Source organism: Bos mutus, chromosome 7 (assembly GCF_027580195.1).
Source record: "Bos mutus isolate GX-2022 chromosome 7, NWIPB_WYAK_1.1, whole genome shotgun sequence".
Taxonomy (NCBI): Eukaryota; Metazoa; Chordata; class Mammalia; order Artiodactyla; family Bovidae; genus Bos; species Bos mutus.
The window spans coordinates 46,059,022-46,073,715 of record NC_091623.1 but is presented as its reverse complement, the minus strand read 5'-3'; the positions used below and the strand labels follow the sequence as shown (position 1 = coordinate 46,073,715).

At 45.9% G+C, this 14,694-nt stretch overlaps 1 protein-coding gene across 1 annotated transcript; it reads left to right on the top strand.

Moving 5' to 3' along the window:
- Positions 1 to 655: 655 nt before the first annotated feature.
- INSL3 (insulin like 3) lies at positions 656 to 2,255 on the top strand. Its single transcript, XM_005897890.3, has 2 exons — positions 656 to 887; positions 1,704 to 2,255. Exons 1-2 carry the CDS (start codon positions 695 to 697, stop codon positions 1,907 to 1,909), a joined length of 399 nt encoding a protein of 132 aa, XP_005897952.1. The 5' UTR covers positions 656 to 694; the 3' UTR covers positions 1,910 to 2,255.
- The last annotated feature ends 12,439 nt before the right edge of the window (positions 2,256 to 14,694 follow it).

Sequence of the window (14,694 nt, the reverse complement as noted above, 5' to 3'; positions counted from 1 at the left end):
GCTATAGTCCATGGGGTCACAAAGAGTTGGTCACCACTGAAGCGACTTAGCATGCACACACACAGCCTATCGATAATCAATGTGGTGGTTAGACTGGCCCTGGGAGTTCTTATTACGATTGCAAGATTCCTTTCAGCAATAACCATTAGAAAAGTTTGAAAAAATAAAGATGTATTACTTATAAATTACACGGCACACTAGGAGCCAGGTTCTCGTAGAGAAAGCAGCGTTGGCCTGGATTCCTGCTTTTGTTAGGGTCAAGCTCGGGAGCCTAGAGGTTTGTGGGCTCACTCTTATTGGTGACTTTAACATGGGTTGGAGTTTAAAGCATAAGAAGAGAAGAACAAACAAAACAAAAACAAAGCAAAAAAGCCCAAGTGGCCCCAGTGGTAAGATACTGAAGTCAAGATGTCTAAAGCAAATGTGGGAAGAGGTGGTCAGGCTCTTTAGTCATATTTATCAGGGAGCCATGGTTGAAGCTAATGCCTCGGCAATCAAAGGATGTCAGGCACTCACATCATAAAAATGAGAAAACTCAACTATCAGAGGTTCCAGGAGGCTTGCCCTGACCCTGCCCTTGACCTCCCTCGGTCGTTCTTTGGGAAGGCTCTGTCCCCCCTCCAAGGCTCCCAGCTGGGGCAGGCCAGGCGCCTATAAGGGGGATCCCCGCTGGGGCCCGGTGCCTCTCACCACCATGGACCGTCGTCCGCTCACCTGGGCTCTGGTGCTGCTGGGCCCGGCCCTTGCAATCGCCCTCGGTCCTGCAGCCGCGCAGGAGGCGCCTGAGAAACTGTGTGGCCACCACTTCGTGCGCGCGCTCGTGCGGCTGTGCGGCGGACCGCGCTGGTCTTCCGAGGAGGACGGGCGACCTGTGGCTGGCGGCGACCGTGAGTGGGGGCGGGCGAGGACTGTGCGCTGGGGTCTCTGGGGCCGGGTAGGGGTGCAGGTGTCTGCAGACAGATTTGCATGCATGTTCTGGCTTCCTGCTCTGGCGTGTGCGAGTCTGTGGGGAGGAGCCCCTGCCTGGCAAGGGAATCAGTGCGAAGCTAGGTAGAATCTTAACAAGTGCAAGGTTAGATCCGAGCCTATCTTTACTTACAACTTCAATATTTTGATCTTCAGGAATTTTACGTTAATTTTACTAGTAAAATATTCAGTTATAATAGGAGTGATCTTGACTGTTGAGTGTTCCTGGCGCCCCCTTAAATTGCTCGCTCTGGGTCAGCGCCTAGCTCTCTTCACCCGACCCGACCTTGGGGCAGAGGCTATTATGCACAATGTCTGTCACAGGCGTCCTATGCGTGTGAGTCTGCGTGACCCAGGTCCAGATGGGTGTGCCGAGATGCACGCGGTGGGGTCGGGGAACTGGGAGGGGCTACGAGGGCGAGTGGCTGTGTCCGGTGTGTACATACATGCACGTGTCACATGCCACCCTTACTGTCTTCTGCTCTGTGAAGCCTCTATGCCTTCTTACCATAGGTGGCATGTGGGAGTGTGCACAGCTGGGGACTTGAGTGTGGGCCTGGGTCGAGAGTGGACATGTCTGGATGGGGTGATTCAGTCTGGGCCTGGTATAGAGTAGGCACTTAATAAATGCTTACTTTGTATTTGTGTGCATGATGCATGTCTGGCTGCCATGCAGACAGTGTGGGTGGGGTCCTCTGGGGTTCCTCCCTCTATGCTGAATTCCTCCCTGTTCCCAGGTGAGCTCCTACGGTGGCTGGAAGGACAACATCTCCTCCATGGGCTGATGGCCAGTGGGGACCCCGTGCTGGTACTGGCCCCACAGCCCCTGGCCCAGGCTTCTCGCCATCACCACCACCGCCGAGCAACTGCCATCAACCCTGCCCGCCACTGCTGCCTCAGCGGCTGCACCCGGCAAGACCTGCTGACCCTCTGTCCCCACTGAATCCTCCTGGGGCGTGGCCTTGGGGGAGCCTGAGACCGACAGGAGTCCAGTTTGGTGAACTCCTGATGCCACACAGCACCATGAAACCCCACATCTAGGGGGATGTTGTTGATTACCTCCTAGGACAAGGTGCTCACCACCTCACCCAGGCCACCTGTCCTCTGGGGGATCAACTAGGGATACCACCAGACCCCAAATCTGGCTTGGAGGATCCTTGGTTTTGCAGAGATGCCAGACACTCTTCTCAAATGTTCTCACCTCAGAGGAGCCCCAGGTGCCCCACTCCCTGCCTTTGACACCCTTCTTGTTGTCTCCTCAATAGTAAATAAATAAGATGCCTGCAGAATCTGAAGCAACGTTGCATTTTCTCACAAGAAAAAGGGACAAGCCAAGGTCAGCCCTCATTTGGGATTTTTCCCTGACAGCTGCAGACACACCAACACTTCTAGAAACTTAATAACAATTGGAGAGTCATCACAATACACAGTGGGGAAACTGAGGCCAAGGGAGCTGGCCGTTTGCCTAGTTCAGACAGGGAGGGAGCAGCCAAGTTCAAGATTCGAATCCAGGTCTCTGTCATGTCTCAAGCCTTAAACTCATGTAAGGTCCACTTATCAGTGAACACGACCCATGAATGTGTGAATGAGTCACAGTGGATTTTTTTTGGCGGGGGGTGGGGTGCTATGCTGCATGGCACATGAGACCTTAACTCCCCGATTAGGGATTGAAACTGTGCCCCCTGCAGTGGAAGCATGGAGTCTTAGGCACTGGACTACCAGGGAAGTCCCCTTGTGGTGGATATATATATATTTTTAATTTCGGGGTGTAGTTGCTTTACAATGTTGTGTTAATTTCTGTTGAACAGCAAAGTGACTCAGCTATATGTATATCCCCTCTTTTTTGGATTTCCTTCCCATTAAGGTCACCACGGAGCACTGAGTAGAGTTTCCTGTGCTACACAGTAGATTCTCGTTAGTTATCTATTTTATACATAAATGTATGTATATGTTGATCCCAATTTCCCAATTCATCCTCCCTTCCCTTCCCTCTTTGGTACCCATACATTTGTTCTCTACATCTGTGTCTCTATTTCTGTTTTGTGGGTAAGTTCATCTGCATCATTTTTCTAGATTCCACATATAAGCGATATTATACAATATTTGTTTTTCTCTTTCTGACTTACTTAACTCTGTATGACAGAGTTAAGTAGGTCCATCCACATCTCTGCAAATTGCACAATTTCATTACTTTGTATAACTAAGTAATATTCCATCGTATATATGTAGCACATCTTCTTTATCCATTCTTCTGTTGAAGGACATTTAGGTTGCTTCCACAGCCTGACTATTGTAAACAGTTCTACAATGAACATTGGGGTGCATGTATCTTTTCAACTGGAGTGGGTTGCCATTTCCTTCTCCAGGGGATCTTTCCGACCCAAGGATTGAACCTAGGTCTCCCACATTGCAGGCAGATGCTTTAACCTCTGAGCCACCAGGGAAGTCCCCAGGTATCACAGTGGGTACTTATTGGTCCAACGCTCACCATTCTTTTCACTTGCATCCTCCTTTAATCCTGAGATGGAAATTATATGATTTGACCCTCTTGGGAAAAAAAAAATGGTATTTGACTATGTGATCTGTTCACATGTATATTTGTTTCCTAAGGCTACTGTAATGGCCACAGATTGGATGGCTTAAAATAGTAGAAACATACTCTCCCAGTTCTAGAAGCCAGAAATCAAGGTATTGGCAAGGGGTTTTTTTTGAAAGGCCCTCAGGAAGATTCTATCCCCTGCCTCTCTCAATTTTTGGTGGCTACTGGCAATCTTTTTTTTTTGGCTGCACCGGGCCTTAGTTGCAGCATGTGGGATCTAGTTCCCTGACCAGGGATCAAACACCCAGGCCCCCTGCATTGGGAGCTTGAAGTCTTAGCCACTGGACCATCAGGGAAGTCAATCCCAGCTACTGGCAATCCTTGGCTTCTAGGTGAATCTCTCCAAGCTCTGCTCCCGTCTTCACGTCATCTTTCTTTCCCGTGTCCCTCTGGGTTTTCAATTCGGCCTCTTATAAAAACACACTCGTTGGATTCAGAGTTCACCCTAATCCCACACGATCTTGATTTCGGACGTGCGCAGCACTCAACAGCAGCTTGCAGCAAACAGCAGCGAGGTGTAACTGGAAGCAAGGTCTTCGTTTCCCAGCCCGGGAGTCCTAACCACTGGGCCACAGGAGCCAGCAGTTAGCGCTGGACTCCCTAGTCCTTGCCTGCCTAGTCAGAACGAGTTCAGGCGAGGAGGCAGAAGGTAAAGAGGAAAGTAAGAAGTTTATTGAAAAGTACATGCAAAAAGGCACACGGGTGAGCTGAGAGAGAGACTTGCACTTTCGGGAAGTTTAAATCCTTTATAAGGAGGAAGTTCTTAGGGTCCTTGTCTTCGCTCAGGCCAGTCTCTTGCTTTGTCCCTCTCCTGGTTATTTGTCTCGGAACCCTCCCCTGGGATGCGATGCACCCCTTAGCCAAGACGGATCGCTAAGTGAATGCTTCTGGGAGGAGCAAGATTCATTACAACTTGGAATTATCCTCTGACTTTTGACCCCAAGGAGCCTTTCTGCGCATGCGTAGTGTCTCCCTTATCCTAAAAAGGGGGAGGTGGAGATCCCTTAACCCTTTACTCCCTTATCCCTTAATCTCTTTACAAAGAGAGGCAAGGTTTTGCCTCTCTGTCCTTTGCTGTTGTTCAGTCGTTCAGTCGTCTCCCACTCTTTGCAACCCCATGGACTGCAGTGCAGCAGGCTTCCCTGTCCTTCACCATTTCCCAGAGTTTGCTCAAACCCCTGTGCACTGAGTTGGTGATGCCATCCAACCATCCTGTCCTCTGTTGTCCCCTTCTCCTGCCTTCAATCTTTCCCAGCATCACAGTCTTTTCCAATGAGTTGGCTCCTCACATTGATAGCTTATGATGAACGATGTCAGATTCATGATCTCTGAAGAAGAAGATTTAGCTTCGGGACCAGGGACCAGGCTTGATCACTCAAGAGCTTTTGCGTAGCAGAGTTTTATTAAAGTGAAAAAGGGAACGCTTCTGACACAGACTTCAGAAGGGGGATGAAGAGTGTTCCGTTCCCTAGTCTTAGCAAGGGAAGTATATACTTTTTCATTGGTTATTACAATAAATCAAAAGAATGTCTCAAGATTGTGAAGATCTTACTAGACCCACTCCCATAATACACATTTTAAGATAACAGGATTAGTCAGAAGGTTTTCAGGAAGGAGAAACCTGTCCTCAAACAGGATACATTATTGTTATATAATCCTTACTAAGGAATGTAGGAAAAAACATTTGTCCTTTCCTCCTCCTTGAGAATTCCAGACCTCTTTCTCCTCCTTGGGGACCCCGAAGACTTCTTATCCACCTGCCTAGGAATTGACTTTCTTAGCATCAGGTGGTCAAAGTAGTGGAGTTTCTGTTTCAGCATCAGTCTTCCAGTGAATATTCAGGGTAGATTTCCTTTAGGATGGACTAGTTTGATCTCCTTGCCGTCCAAGGGACTCTCAAGTCTTCTTCGGCACCACAGTTCAAAGGCATCAATTCTTTGGCATCAGTCTTTTTGATTGTCCAGTTCTCACATCTGTACATGACTACTGGAAAAACAATAGCTTTGACTATTCATCCTTCTGTAGGCAAAGTAGTATTTCTGCTTTTTAATACGCTGTCTAGGTTTGTCATAGCTTTTCTTCCAAGGAGCAAGTGTCTTTTAATTTCATGGCTATAGTCACCATCCACAGTGATTTTGGAGCCCAAGAAAATAAAGTCTGTCACTGTTTCCACTGTTTCCCCATCTATTTGCCATCAAGTGATGGGACCAGATGCCATGATCATAGTTTATTGAATGTTGAGCCTTAAGCCAGCTTTTTCACTCTCCTCTTTCACCTTCATCAAGAGGCTCTTTAATTCCTCTTCATTTTCTGCCATTAAGGTGATTGTCATCTGCTTACCTGAGGTTATTGATAGAACCTGTTGGTTATTGTCAAGGTTATTGTCCTTGCCATGATTATTTCCTTGAGATGCTTACAAGAGACAAAGACTGGCTTTTGACCCTGTTTCTGTTGTCACTTCTATTTTGGAGAGCAAACAGGCAGCTGATTGTAAATTCTTCAACTGCAGTTCATCTGTCTCTTGCCTCAGGAAATGCAAACGGAAAGGTGGCCAATTGTAAACGCTCAACCTGGAGTCTATCTCCTACCTTAGTCTTATCTGAGCCTTACCTTAATGACATCTGCAAAGACTCTATGTTCAAATAAGACCGTATTCTGAGTTTCCAGGTGGATGGGAAATTTTGTAAGACACTGTTCAATCCAGTGTAGCAGGGTTTTGTGGCTTTCCCAAGGGCAATGGGGAGCCACAGAAGGTGGCTCAAACACCACACAGAAGGTGTTTGAGCAGTGGCAGGATGAGGTCAGATCTATCTGGTAGAAACGCCTGCAGCCCCCTGACTCATCCTCCTCTGCTTGGATGCTGTCTCAGCCTCCGCCTTCCTTTCCAACAGTCTCCACAGCAGCCACAGTGCTTCTTAAAACTTGAAGCCAGTCATGCCACAAGCTTCCCTGGTGGTCCAATGGTTAAGACTCCGCCTGCCAATGCAGGGGACACGGGTTTGATCGTTGCTCCGGGAAGGAACCAAGTGGGGCAACTAAGCCCGTGCACTGCAACTACTCAGCGTGTGTGATGTAGAGCCCGTGCTCCAAAACAAGAGAGGCCACGGCAATGAGGAGTCTGCACACCGCAACTAGAGAGAGGCCATGTGCAGCAACACAGACCTAACCCAGCCCCTCCCCTGCAAACAAAACTCAATTGTGTAATTTCCTTGCTCCAAAGGTACCATAACCCTCAAAACTACCCTCTCTCCTCAGCCCACAAGGTCCCATGTGACTTGTCTCTATGATCTGTTCCATCTCCTCCTTACTCACCTAGCTCAAACCACAGCTTCCTGGCTGCAATTCAAATGCTCCTGTTGTAGCCATGCATTCCGGGAAACAAACTCACTCAGAAGGACAATGCAGGTAGCAGAGTGCAGTTTATTATACCGGCGGGGCCAAGGCAGAGTCTCTTCTTAGCCCCAGGACCTCGACCAGTTTTTGTGAAAACCTTATATACCCTAAGTGTATAAGGTTCCCTGAAACTAGTTTGAACAAAGGAAAAAGAAAGATACAATCAAAGTTAACCCGTGATTTATATGTGTTAAGCCTACATAGTTAACAGTGGACAATTATTAATAGGCCTGTGGTCATACCCCAATAAGAATAATAGAATGTATGATTCTGTTTGGTTACACAGATAATTAGGGCAATATGTGAACCGTGAACTTCCTGATGTTCAAGCTGGTTTTAGAAAAGGCAGAGGAACCAGAGATCAAATTGCCAACATCTGCTGGATCATGGAAAAAGCAAGAGAGTTCCAGAAAAACATCTATTTCTGCTTTATTGACTATGCCAAAGCCTTTGACTGTGTGCATCACAATCAACTGTGGAAAATTCTGAAAGAGATGGGAATATCAGACCACCTGATCTGCCTCCTGAGAAATTTGTATGCAGGTCAGGAAGCAACAGTTTGAACTGGACATGGAACAACAGACTGGTTCCAAATAGGAAAAGGAGTACATCAAGGCTGTATATTGTCACCCTGTTTATTTAACTTCTATGCAGAGTACATCATGAGAAATGCTGGACTGGAAGAAACACAAGCTGGAATCAAGATTGCTGGGAGAAATCTCAATAACCTCAGATATGCAGATGACACCACCCTTATGGCAGAAAGTGAAGAGGAACTCAAAAGCCTCTTGATGAAAGTGAAAGAGGAGAGTGAAAAAGTTGGCTTAAAGCTCAACATTCAGAAAACTAAGATCATGGCATCTGATCCCATCACTTCATGGGAAATAGATGGGGAAACAGTGGAAACAGTGTCAGACTTTATTTTTTGGGGCTCCAAAATCACTGCAGATGGCGACTGCAGCCATGAAATTAAAAGACACTTACTCCTTGGAAGGAAAGTTAAGACCAACCTAGATAGCATATTCAAAAGCAGAGACATTACTTTGCCAACAAAGGTCCGTCTAGTCAAGGCTATGGTTTTTCCTGTGGTCATGTATGGATGTGAGAGTTGGACTATGAAGAAGGCTGAGCGCCGAAGAATTGATGCTTTTGAAGTGTGGTGTTGGAGAAGACTCTTGAGAGTCCCTTGGACTGCAAGGAGATCCAACCAGTCCATTCTGAAGGAGATCAGCCCTGGGATTTCTTTGGAAGGAATGATGCTAAAGCTGAAACTCCAGTACTTTGGCCACCTCATGCGAAGAGTTGACTCATTGGAAAAGACTCTGATGCTGGGAGGGATTGGGGGCAGGAGAAGGGGACAACAGAGGATGAGATGGCTGGATGGCATCACTGACTCACTGGACGTGAGTCTGAGTGAACTCCGGGAGTTGGTGATGAACAGGGAGGCCTGGTGTGCTGCAGTTCATGGGGTCGCAGAGTCAGACACAACTGAGCGACTGATCTGATCTGATCTTTAGGTGATGGAGAGCCCTGGGGCTCTTCCTTCCGGGGACCTGGTTTTCCAGCTGGGCCTGGTTTTCCAGTTGGTATGTCATTTCCTTAGATACTGGGCATATAGCTCAAAGTCCACAGTCCAGCCCAAGATGGAGTCCTGCTTTCAAGACAGAGCCTGTTCTGTTTCCTCCTTCACTCCAAGATCATCTCATTTTCGGGCCTTTGTATATGCTGTGCCTTCTGCCTGGAACATCCTTCCTCCCAATTCTCCCCATAGCTTCCACCTTCAGGCCCCATCTTTGCAGATCCAGCCCCCTGACCTCCTGACCCATTACTGTGTGTCCAGTTGAAACTGTTAACCACAGATTGGGACTTGAACTCATGTGCTGGGACTCAAACATAGCCAAAACCCTGCTTGATACTTGAACCCACATGGTTCAACCCAGCCAAAACCCACAGTACCTGGTTTCAGAACCTAATGAAGTTCAGGTTCTTGATGTCTCATTGGAGAAAGAATTCAATGAGAGACAAAGTGATAGGTAAGAAGTGGATTTATTCAGATACAGAGGGAAGCACACTCCAGAGTGTGGGCCATTGCAGAAGGCAAGCACAGCCCTGAAATTTGGTGTGGTTGGTTTATATAGGCTGGGTAATTTCATATGCTAATCTGTGGGAGGATTATTCCAACTATTTTGGGGAAAGGGTGGAGATTTCCAGGATTTCAGCCACCTCCCACTCCTTGGTCTTTTAATAGTGCCTTGGAACTGTCAGGGCACCTCTGGGTGTGTCATTGCACTTGAAGATTAAGAATCAAGGTCTAGTCTTATCTGCCATAAGACTGGTCATGATTCAGTTCAGTTCAGTTCAGTCGCTCAGTCATGTCTGACTCTTTGTGATCCCATGAATTGCAGCACACCAGGCCTCCCTGTCCATCACCAACTCCCGGAGTTCACTCAGACTCGTGTCCATCGAGTCGGTGATGTCATCCAGCCATCTCTTCCTCTGTCGTCCCCTTCTCCTCCTGCCCCCAATCCCTCCCAGCATCAGAGTCTTTTCCAATGAGTCAACTCTTCGCATGAGGTGGCCAAAGTACTGGAGTTTCAGCTTTAGCATCATTCCTTCCAAAGAAATCCCAGGGCTGATCTCCTTCAGAATGGACTGGTTGGATCTCCTTGCAGTCCAAGGGACTCTCAAGAGTCTTCTCCAACACCACACTTCAAAAGCATCAATTCTTCGGCGCTCAGCCTTCTTCATAGTCCAACTCTCACATCCATACGTGACCACAGGAAAAACCATAGCCTTGACTAGACGGACCTTTGTTGGCAAAGTAATGTCTCTGCTTTTGAATATGCTATCTAGGTTGGTCGTAACTTTCCTTCCAAGGAGTAAGTGTCTTTTAATTTCATGGCTGCAGTCACCATCTGCAGTGATTTTGGAGCCCCCAAAAATAAAGTCTGACACTGTTTCCACTGTTTCCCCATCTATTTCCCATGAAGTGATGGGATCAGATGCCATGATCTTAGTTTTCTGAATGTTGAGCTTTAAGCCAACTTTTTCACTCTCCACTTTCACTTTCATCAAGAGGCTTTTGAGTTCCTCTTCACTTTCTGCCATAAGGGTGGTGTCATCTGCATATCTGAGGTTATTGAGATTTCTCCCAGCAATCTTGATTCCAGCTTGTGTTTCTTCCAGTCCAGAGTTTCTCATGATGTACTCTGCATATAAGTTAAACAAGCAAGGTGACAATATACAGCCTTGACGTACTCCTTTTCCTATTTGGAACCAGTCTGTTGTTCCATGTCCAGTTCGAACTGTTGCTTCCTGACCTGCATACAGGTTTCTCAAGAGGCAGGTCAGGTGGTCTGATATTCCCATCTCTTTCAGAATTTTCCACAGTTGATTGTGATGCACACAGTCAAAGGCTTTGGCATAGTCAATAAAGCAGAAGTAGATGTTTTTCTGGAACTCTCTTGCTTTTTCGATGATCCAGTGGATGTTGGCAATTTGATCTCTGGTTCCTCTGCTTTTTCTAAAATCAGCTTGAACATCTGGAAGTTCACGGTTCATGTATTGCTGAAGCCTGACTTGGAGAATTTTGAGCGTTACTTTACTAGCGTGTGAGATGAGTGCAATTGTGCAGTAGTTTGAGCATTCTTTGGCATTGCCTTTCTTTGGGATTGGAATGAAAACTGACCTTTTCCAGTCCTGTGGCCACTGCTGAGTTTTCCAAATTTGCTGGTCATGATTAATTGGTAGCAATTTATTCTAATCATTTTATGTTGTGTCATTCTTTCAAAAGTTATGCCCTGCCCCTTTCCCTCCTGTTACATTCCCGCTCGGAGGTTTCACTCCCATATTCTTATGGGAAGCAGGAGGGTGAAGGTCCATCTTCTGTAAATTGCTTCAAGGGTGAGTAGAAATCCCTACCTAGCCATCATCTTGATGTAGAACTGCTGTAACTAGTTCCTTAGTCTTCTTATGTATCTTTTTGATTGATGAAGCATGTTTGTACCAGCACCGGTATACAGAAATATCTCTAAATGACAGAAGACTCAAAAGGCATGGTCAAATATCTGATTATAGAGTAACATAAAGTTTGGTTACAATAACCAGAATTAGAAATTATCACATTTAACATAACATACCAGATAACCCTAGTTAAATATTTCTCTTTAAGATGACTCAGGAGCCCTCTAAAACATCCCAAAGTTAGTTTTTAGTCAGATAAGATCGTAAGTTACTGGGAGACGGTCAGATCAGATCAGATCAGATCAGTCGCTCAGTCGTGTCCGACTCTTTGTGACCCCATGAATCGCAGCATGCCAGGCCTCCCTGTCCATCACCAACTGCCAGAGTTCACTCAGACTCACGTCCATCGAGTCAGTGATGCCATCCAGCCATCTCATCCTCTGTCGTCCCCTTCTCCTCCTGCCCCCAATCCCTCCCAGCATCAGAGTCTTTTCCGATGAGTCAACTCTTCGCATGAGGTGGCCAAAGTACTGGAGTTTCAGCTTCAGCATCATTCCTTCCAAAGAAATCCCAGGGCTGATCTCCTTCAGAATGGACTGGTTTGATCTCCTTGCAGTCCGAAGTTATAAAGATCTCAAAAGCAAATACAAATTACTTACAGCAAAGAAATTCACCTCAATCTATTTGTCAAAAGCAGCATTTCAGGAAAACTTCAGAGGAAGAAACCAAATACAGTCTTGTCTTAGCCCATTCCTAACAAAATCCATTTACCCAACTAAATTTAATCCGATCTTAGAAAATCCTGATCATGTGTAACTCTTTGCCTATATTAATCACACCAAAAAGCTTAAACCACTTTCAATGCCAGATATCCGTTTTGTCCTGAACATTTTTCAGATAACATGAGCCTGAAATTCATTCTGGCCAGATTATTTTGTATTTTTGAGTATTTACATGAGTATTTAATTTCCTTTAAGTCAATGAAATAGAACTCCTTTATGAATTAACTTTTGGCAATATCATACATCTATAATGATGCTTCCCTTGTGGCTCAGTCGGTAAAGAATCTGCCTACAGCGCAGGAGACCCGGGTTCTATCCCTGGGTCAGGGAAGATCCCCTGGAGAAGGAAATGGCAACCCACTCCAGTATCCTTGCCTGGAGAATCTCATGGACACAGGAGCCTGGTGGGCCACAGTCCATGGGGTTGCAAAGAGTCGGGCACAACTGAGCAACTAACACTTCCTTACTTCCTTATACATCTATAATACACATATAAACACATATGAACACACAGACACAGAGACCTCATAGTTCCTGTTCCAGAATTTCAGCCATGATCTTGAGAACCAAACCATTTTTCAAAAATAGTTCCTAAATCCAGGAGAGGTTCCTTATCATCTTGTATATATTAAGGTAATCTTAAAGGTGGGATTATCCTTTTAATCAAGTTCTTTGTTACTCCTGCCTTTTCTATCTGTATGGCAAAAGTCTCCACCCATCCAGTGAATGCATCTACCTTTCCCAATAAATATTTGTATCCTCTGGACCTGGGCATCTGAGTAAAATCAATTTACCAGTTCTCCATGCTGCTTCCTTGGTGTTGAATGGATCTAAATAATGGAGGAGGGCGTGGCATTGTTCTAGGATTGTTTTGTAAACATGTGTCACATGATTTGGTAATCTGGGCCGCCATCATTTCCATTCCTTTACCCACAATCTTTGTAGTAAATTCCAAAGAGCTTCACATCCATAGTGTGTAGTTTCATATAGAAAGAAAGAAAGGGGAAAGTGAAGTCACTCAGTCGTGTCTGACTCTTTGCGACCCCATGGACTGTAGCCTACCAGGCTCCTCTGTCCATGGGATTTTCCAGGCAATGGTACTGGAGTGGATTGCCATTTCCTTCTCCAGGGGATCTTCCCAACCCAGGGCTCAAATCCGGGTCTCCTGCATTGTAAAGACATAAAGACAGACGCTTTAATGTCGGAGCCACCAGGGAAGTCTAGTTTCATATAAAGCCTTGATTACTTTCCATTGCTGAGCTTGTGTAAACATAATCTTTTCATCTAAGATATACCATCCCTTTTGATTTATTAAGCCTCTACTTTTAGCCCAGTCTTCTTCCTTGGTGTAGCAATGTTGTGACATTTCCTCCGTCAAGCCTAGGACTTTTAAAACTGCCCGTATTTTATCTGCTGATATGTCAGCTGCTTTCTTTGCTTCTTGGTCTGGTGATTTCCCTCTCCAATTTCAGACCTGGGATTCTGAGACTGGTGGGCCCTACAGTGAGCAGCAGCCATTTCTTGAGGGTCTTGCATAGTAACCTGTCAGGGAGCGTTTAACTTTAGGATGTTAAAGCGTTTAACTTTAGGATGTTAGGATGATTGTTTTTTGTTGTTTTCTGTTTCTTGTTAACCCTCTGTTCCTTATCAGTTCCTGGCAGACAGGATTGAGTGGGGCTGCACGCTGTTCCTAGGACTGAGGTCATGGGATGGAACACATGCATGGATTTCCTTCAGTAACCTGTTCCCCTAAGGTAACATTGTTTAGTCACGACCCTCTTACTCAAGTTATGGATTGTCTTCTGGCCTTGTGACGATTGTTATTTCTTGTTATTCCCTTGGTAACGGTTGTTATACGTCTGGTTTTTTGTTCTTTGCCTAATTTTTTACCTAAAGCTTCCTTGTATAACAATATATAAGTGAAAGTGAAAGTGAAGTTGCTGTCGTGTCTGACTCTTCACGACCCCATGGACTGCAGCCTACCAGGCTCCTCCGTCCAAGGGATTTTCCAGGCAAGAGTACTGGAATGGGGTGCCATTGCCTTCTCTGATATATAAGCTCAAGCAAACATGAATAAAGCATCCTTGTTCCACTAGAGACTTGGGTCCCCCGTGTCCTTCTTTCCCTTTCTGGCTAGTTCTTTGGAGCGTGGAGGCCTGCCAAGCTCATTTTCCTGCCCGGGCTTTCAAGACTTCCTCCAGAGAACGCCCTGTGCCTTTGTGAGCGGTACAAGCCCTATTCTAGGGCTTTATTGGTTTTCCACATAACCCAGAGAATATTAGTCTCTCTCTCTTTTGCTTTCTTTTTGTCAACTCCGATCCACCAGGTCCTGGTCTGTAAAAAAGACTGCAACAGTAGCCATTGGCTCGACCTCTTTGGCCAGACCTGGAACCTCGATATTCCACATTCCAGGGCCTATGAAATCTTCTATCTCAACTTCAGATTCAATCTGTCTCTTTCTGTTTTCTGTTAAAATCATTTGACGATGAGGGTGATTCCTTTCCCCTTCCAGAAACAGAGTGGCCGCTGTAAGGTAAAGAACTAGAGAAGGTGAGGTTCGGAAAAAGAACGAGACCAGCACTTTACAGGAACAGATCACCTTTAATGAGGCGAGAAGGGGCAGCAGTGAGATTAGAGAGCTGCTGTGCTAGGTCAAGAAGAGAGTACGTATATATAGAAAACATGTATGTGGAGATATATTGTTTTGAGGGAGTCTGTTTTTCCTCAAGATTATTTTTGATTAGTTAGCTTTAAGCAACTGGGGCAAGAAATTCCTGAGACCGGCCGCAGACTGGGATTGGCTGGGAGCTGAACGTACTCAATCTTAATGTCCATTCCTTTCTTCGGGGGAGAAAGTTCTTTATTCTGTGTAGAATGGTGGGGAGAACCTGGAGGGGAGTTTTAACTACAGGGTATTTTGAGCCATGTAGCTTTCCTTCAGCCCCTGACTTAGTTAATAAATCTCTTCCCATTAAAGGGATGGGACAATCA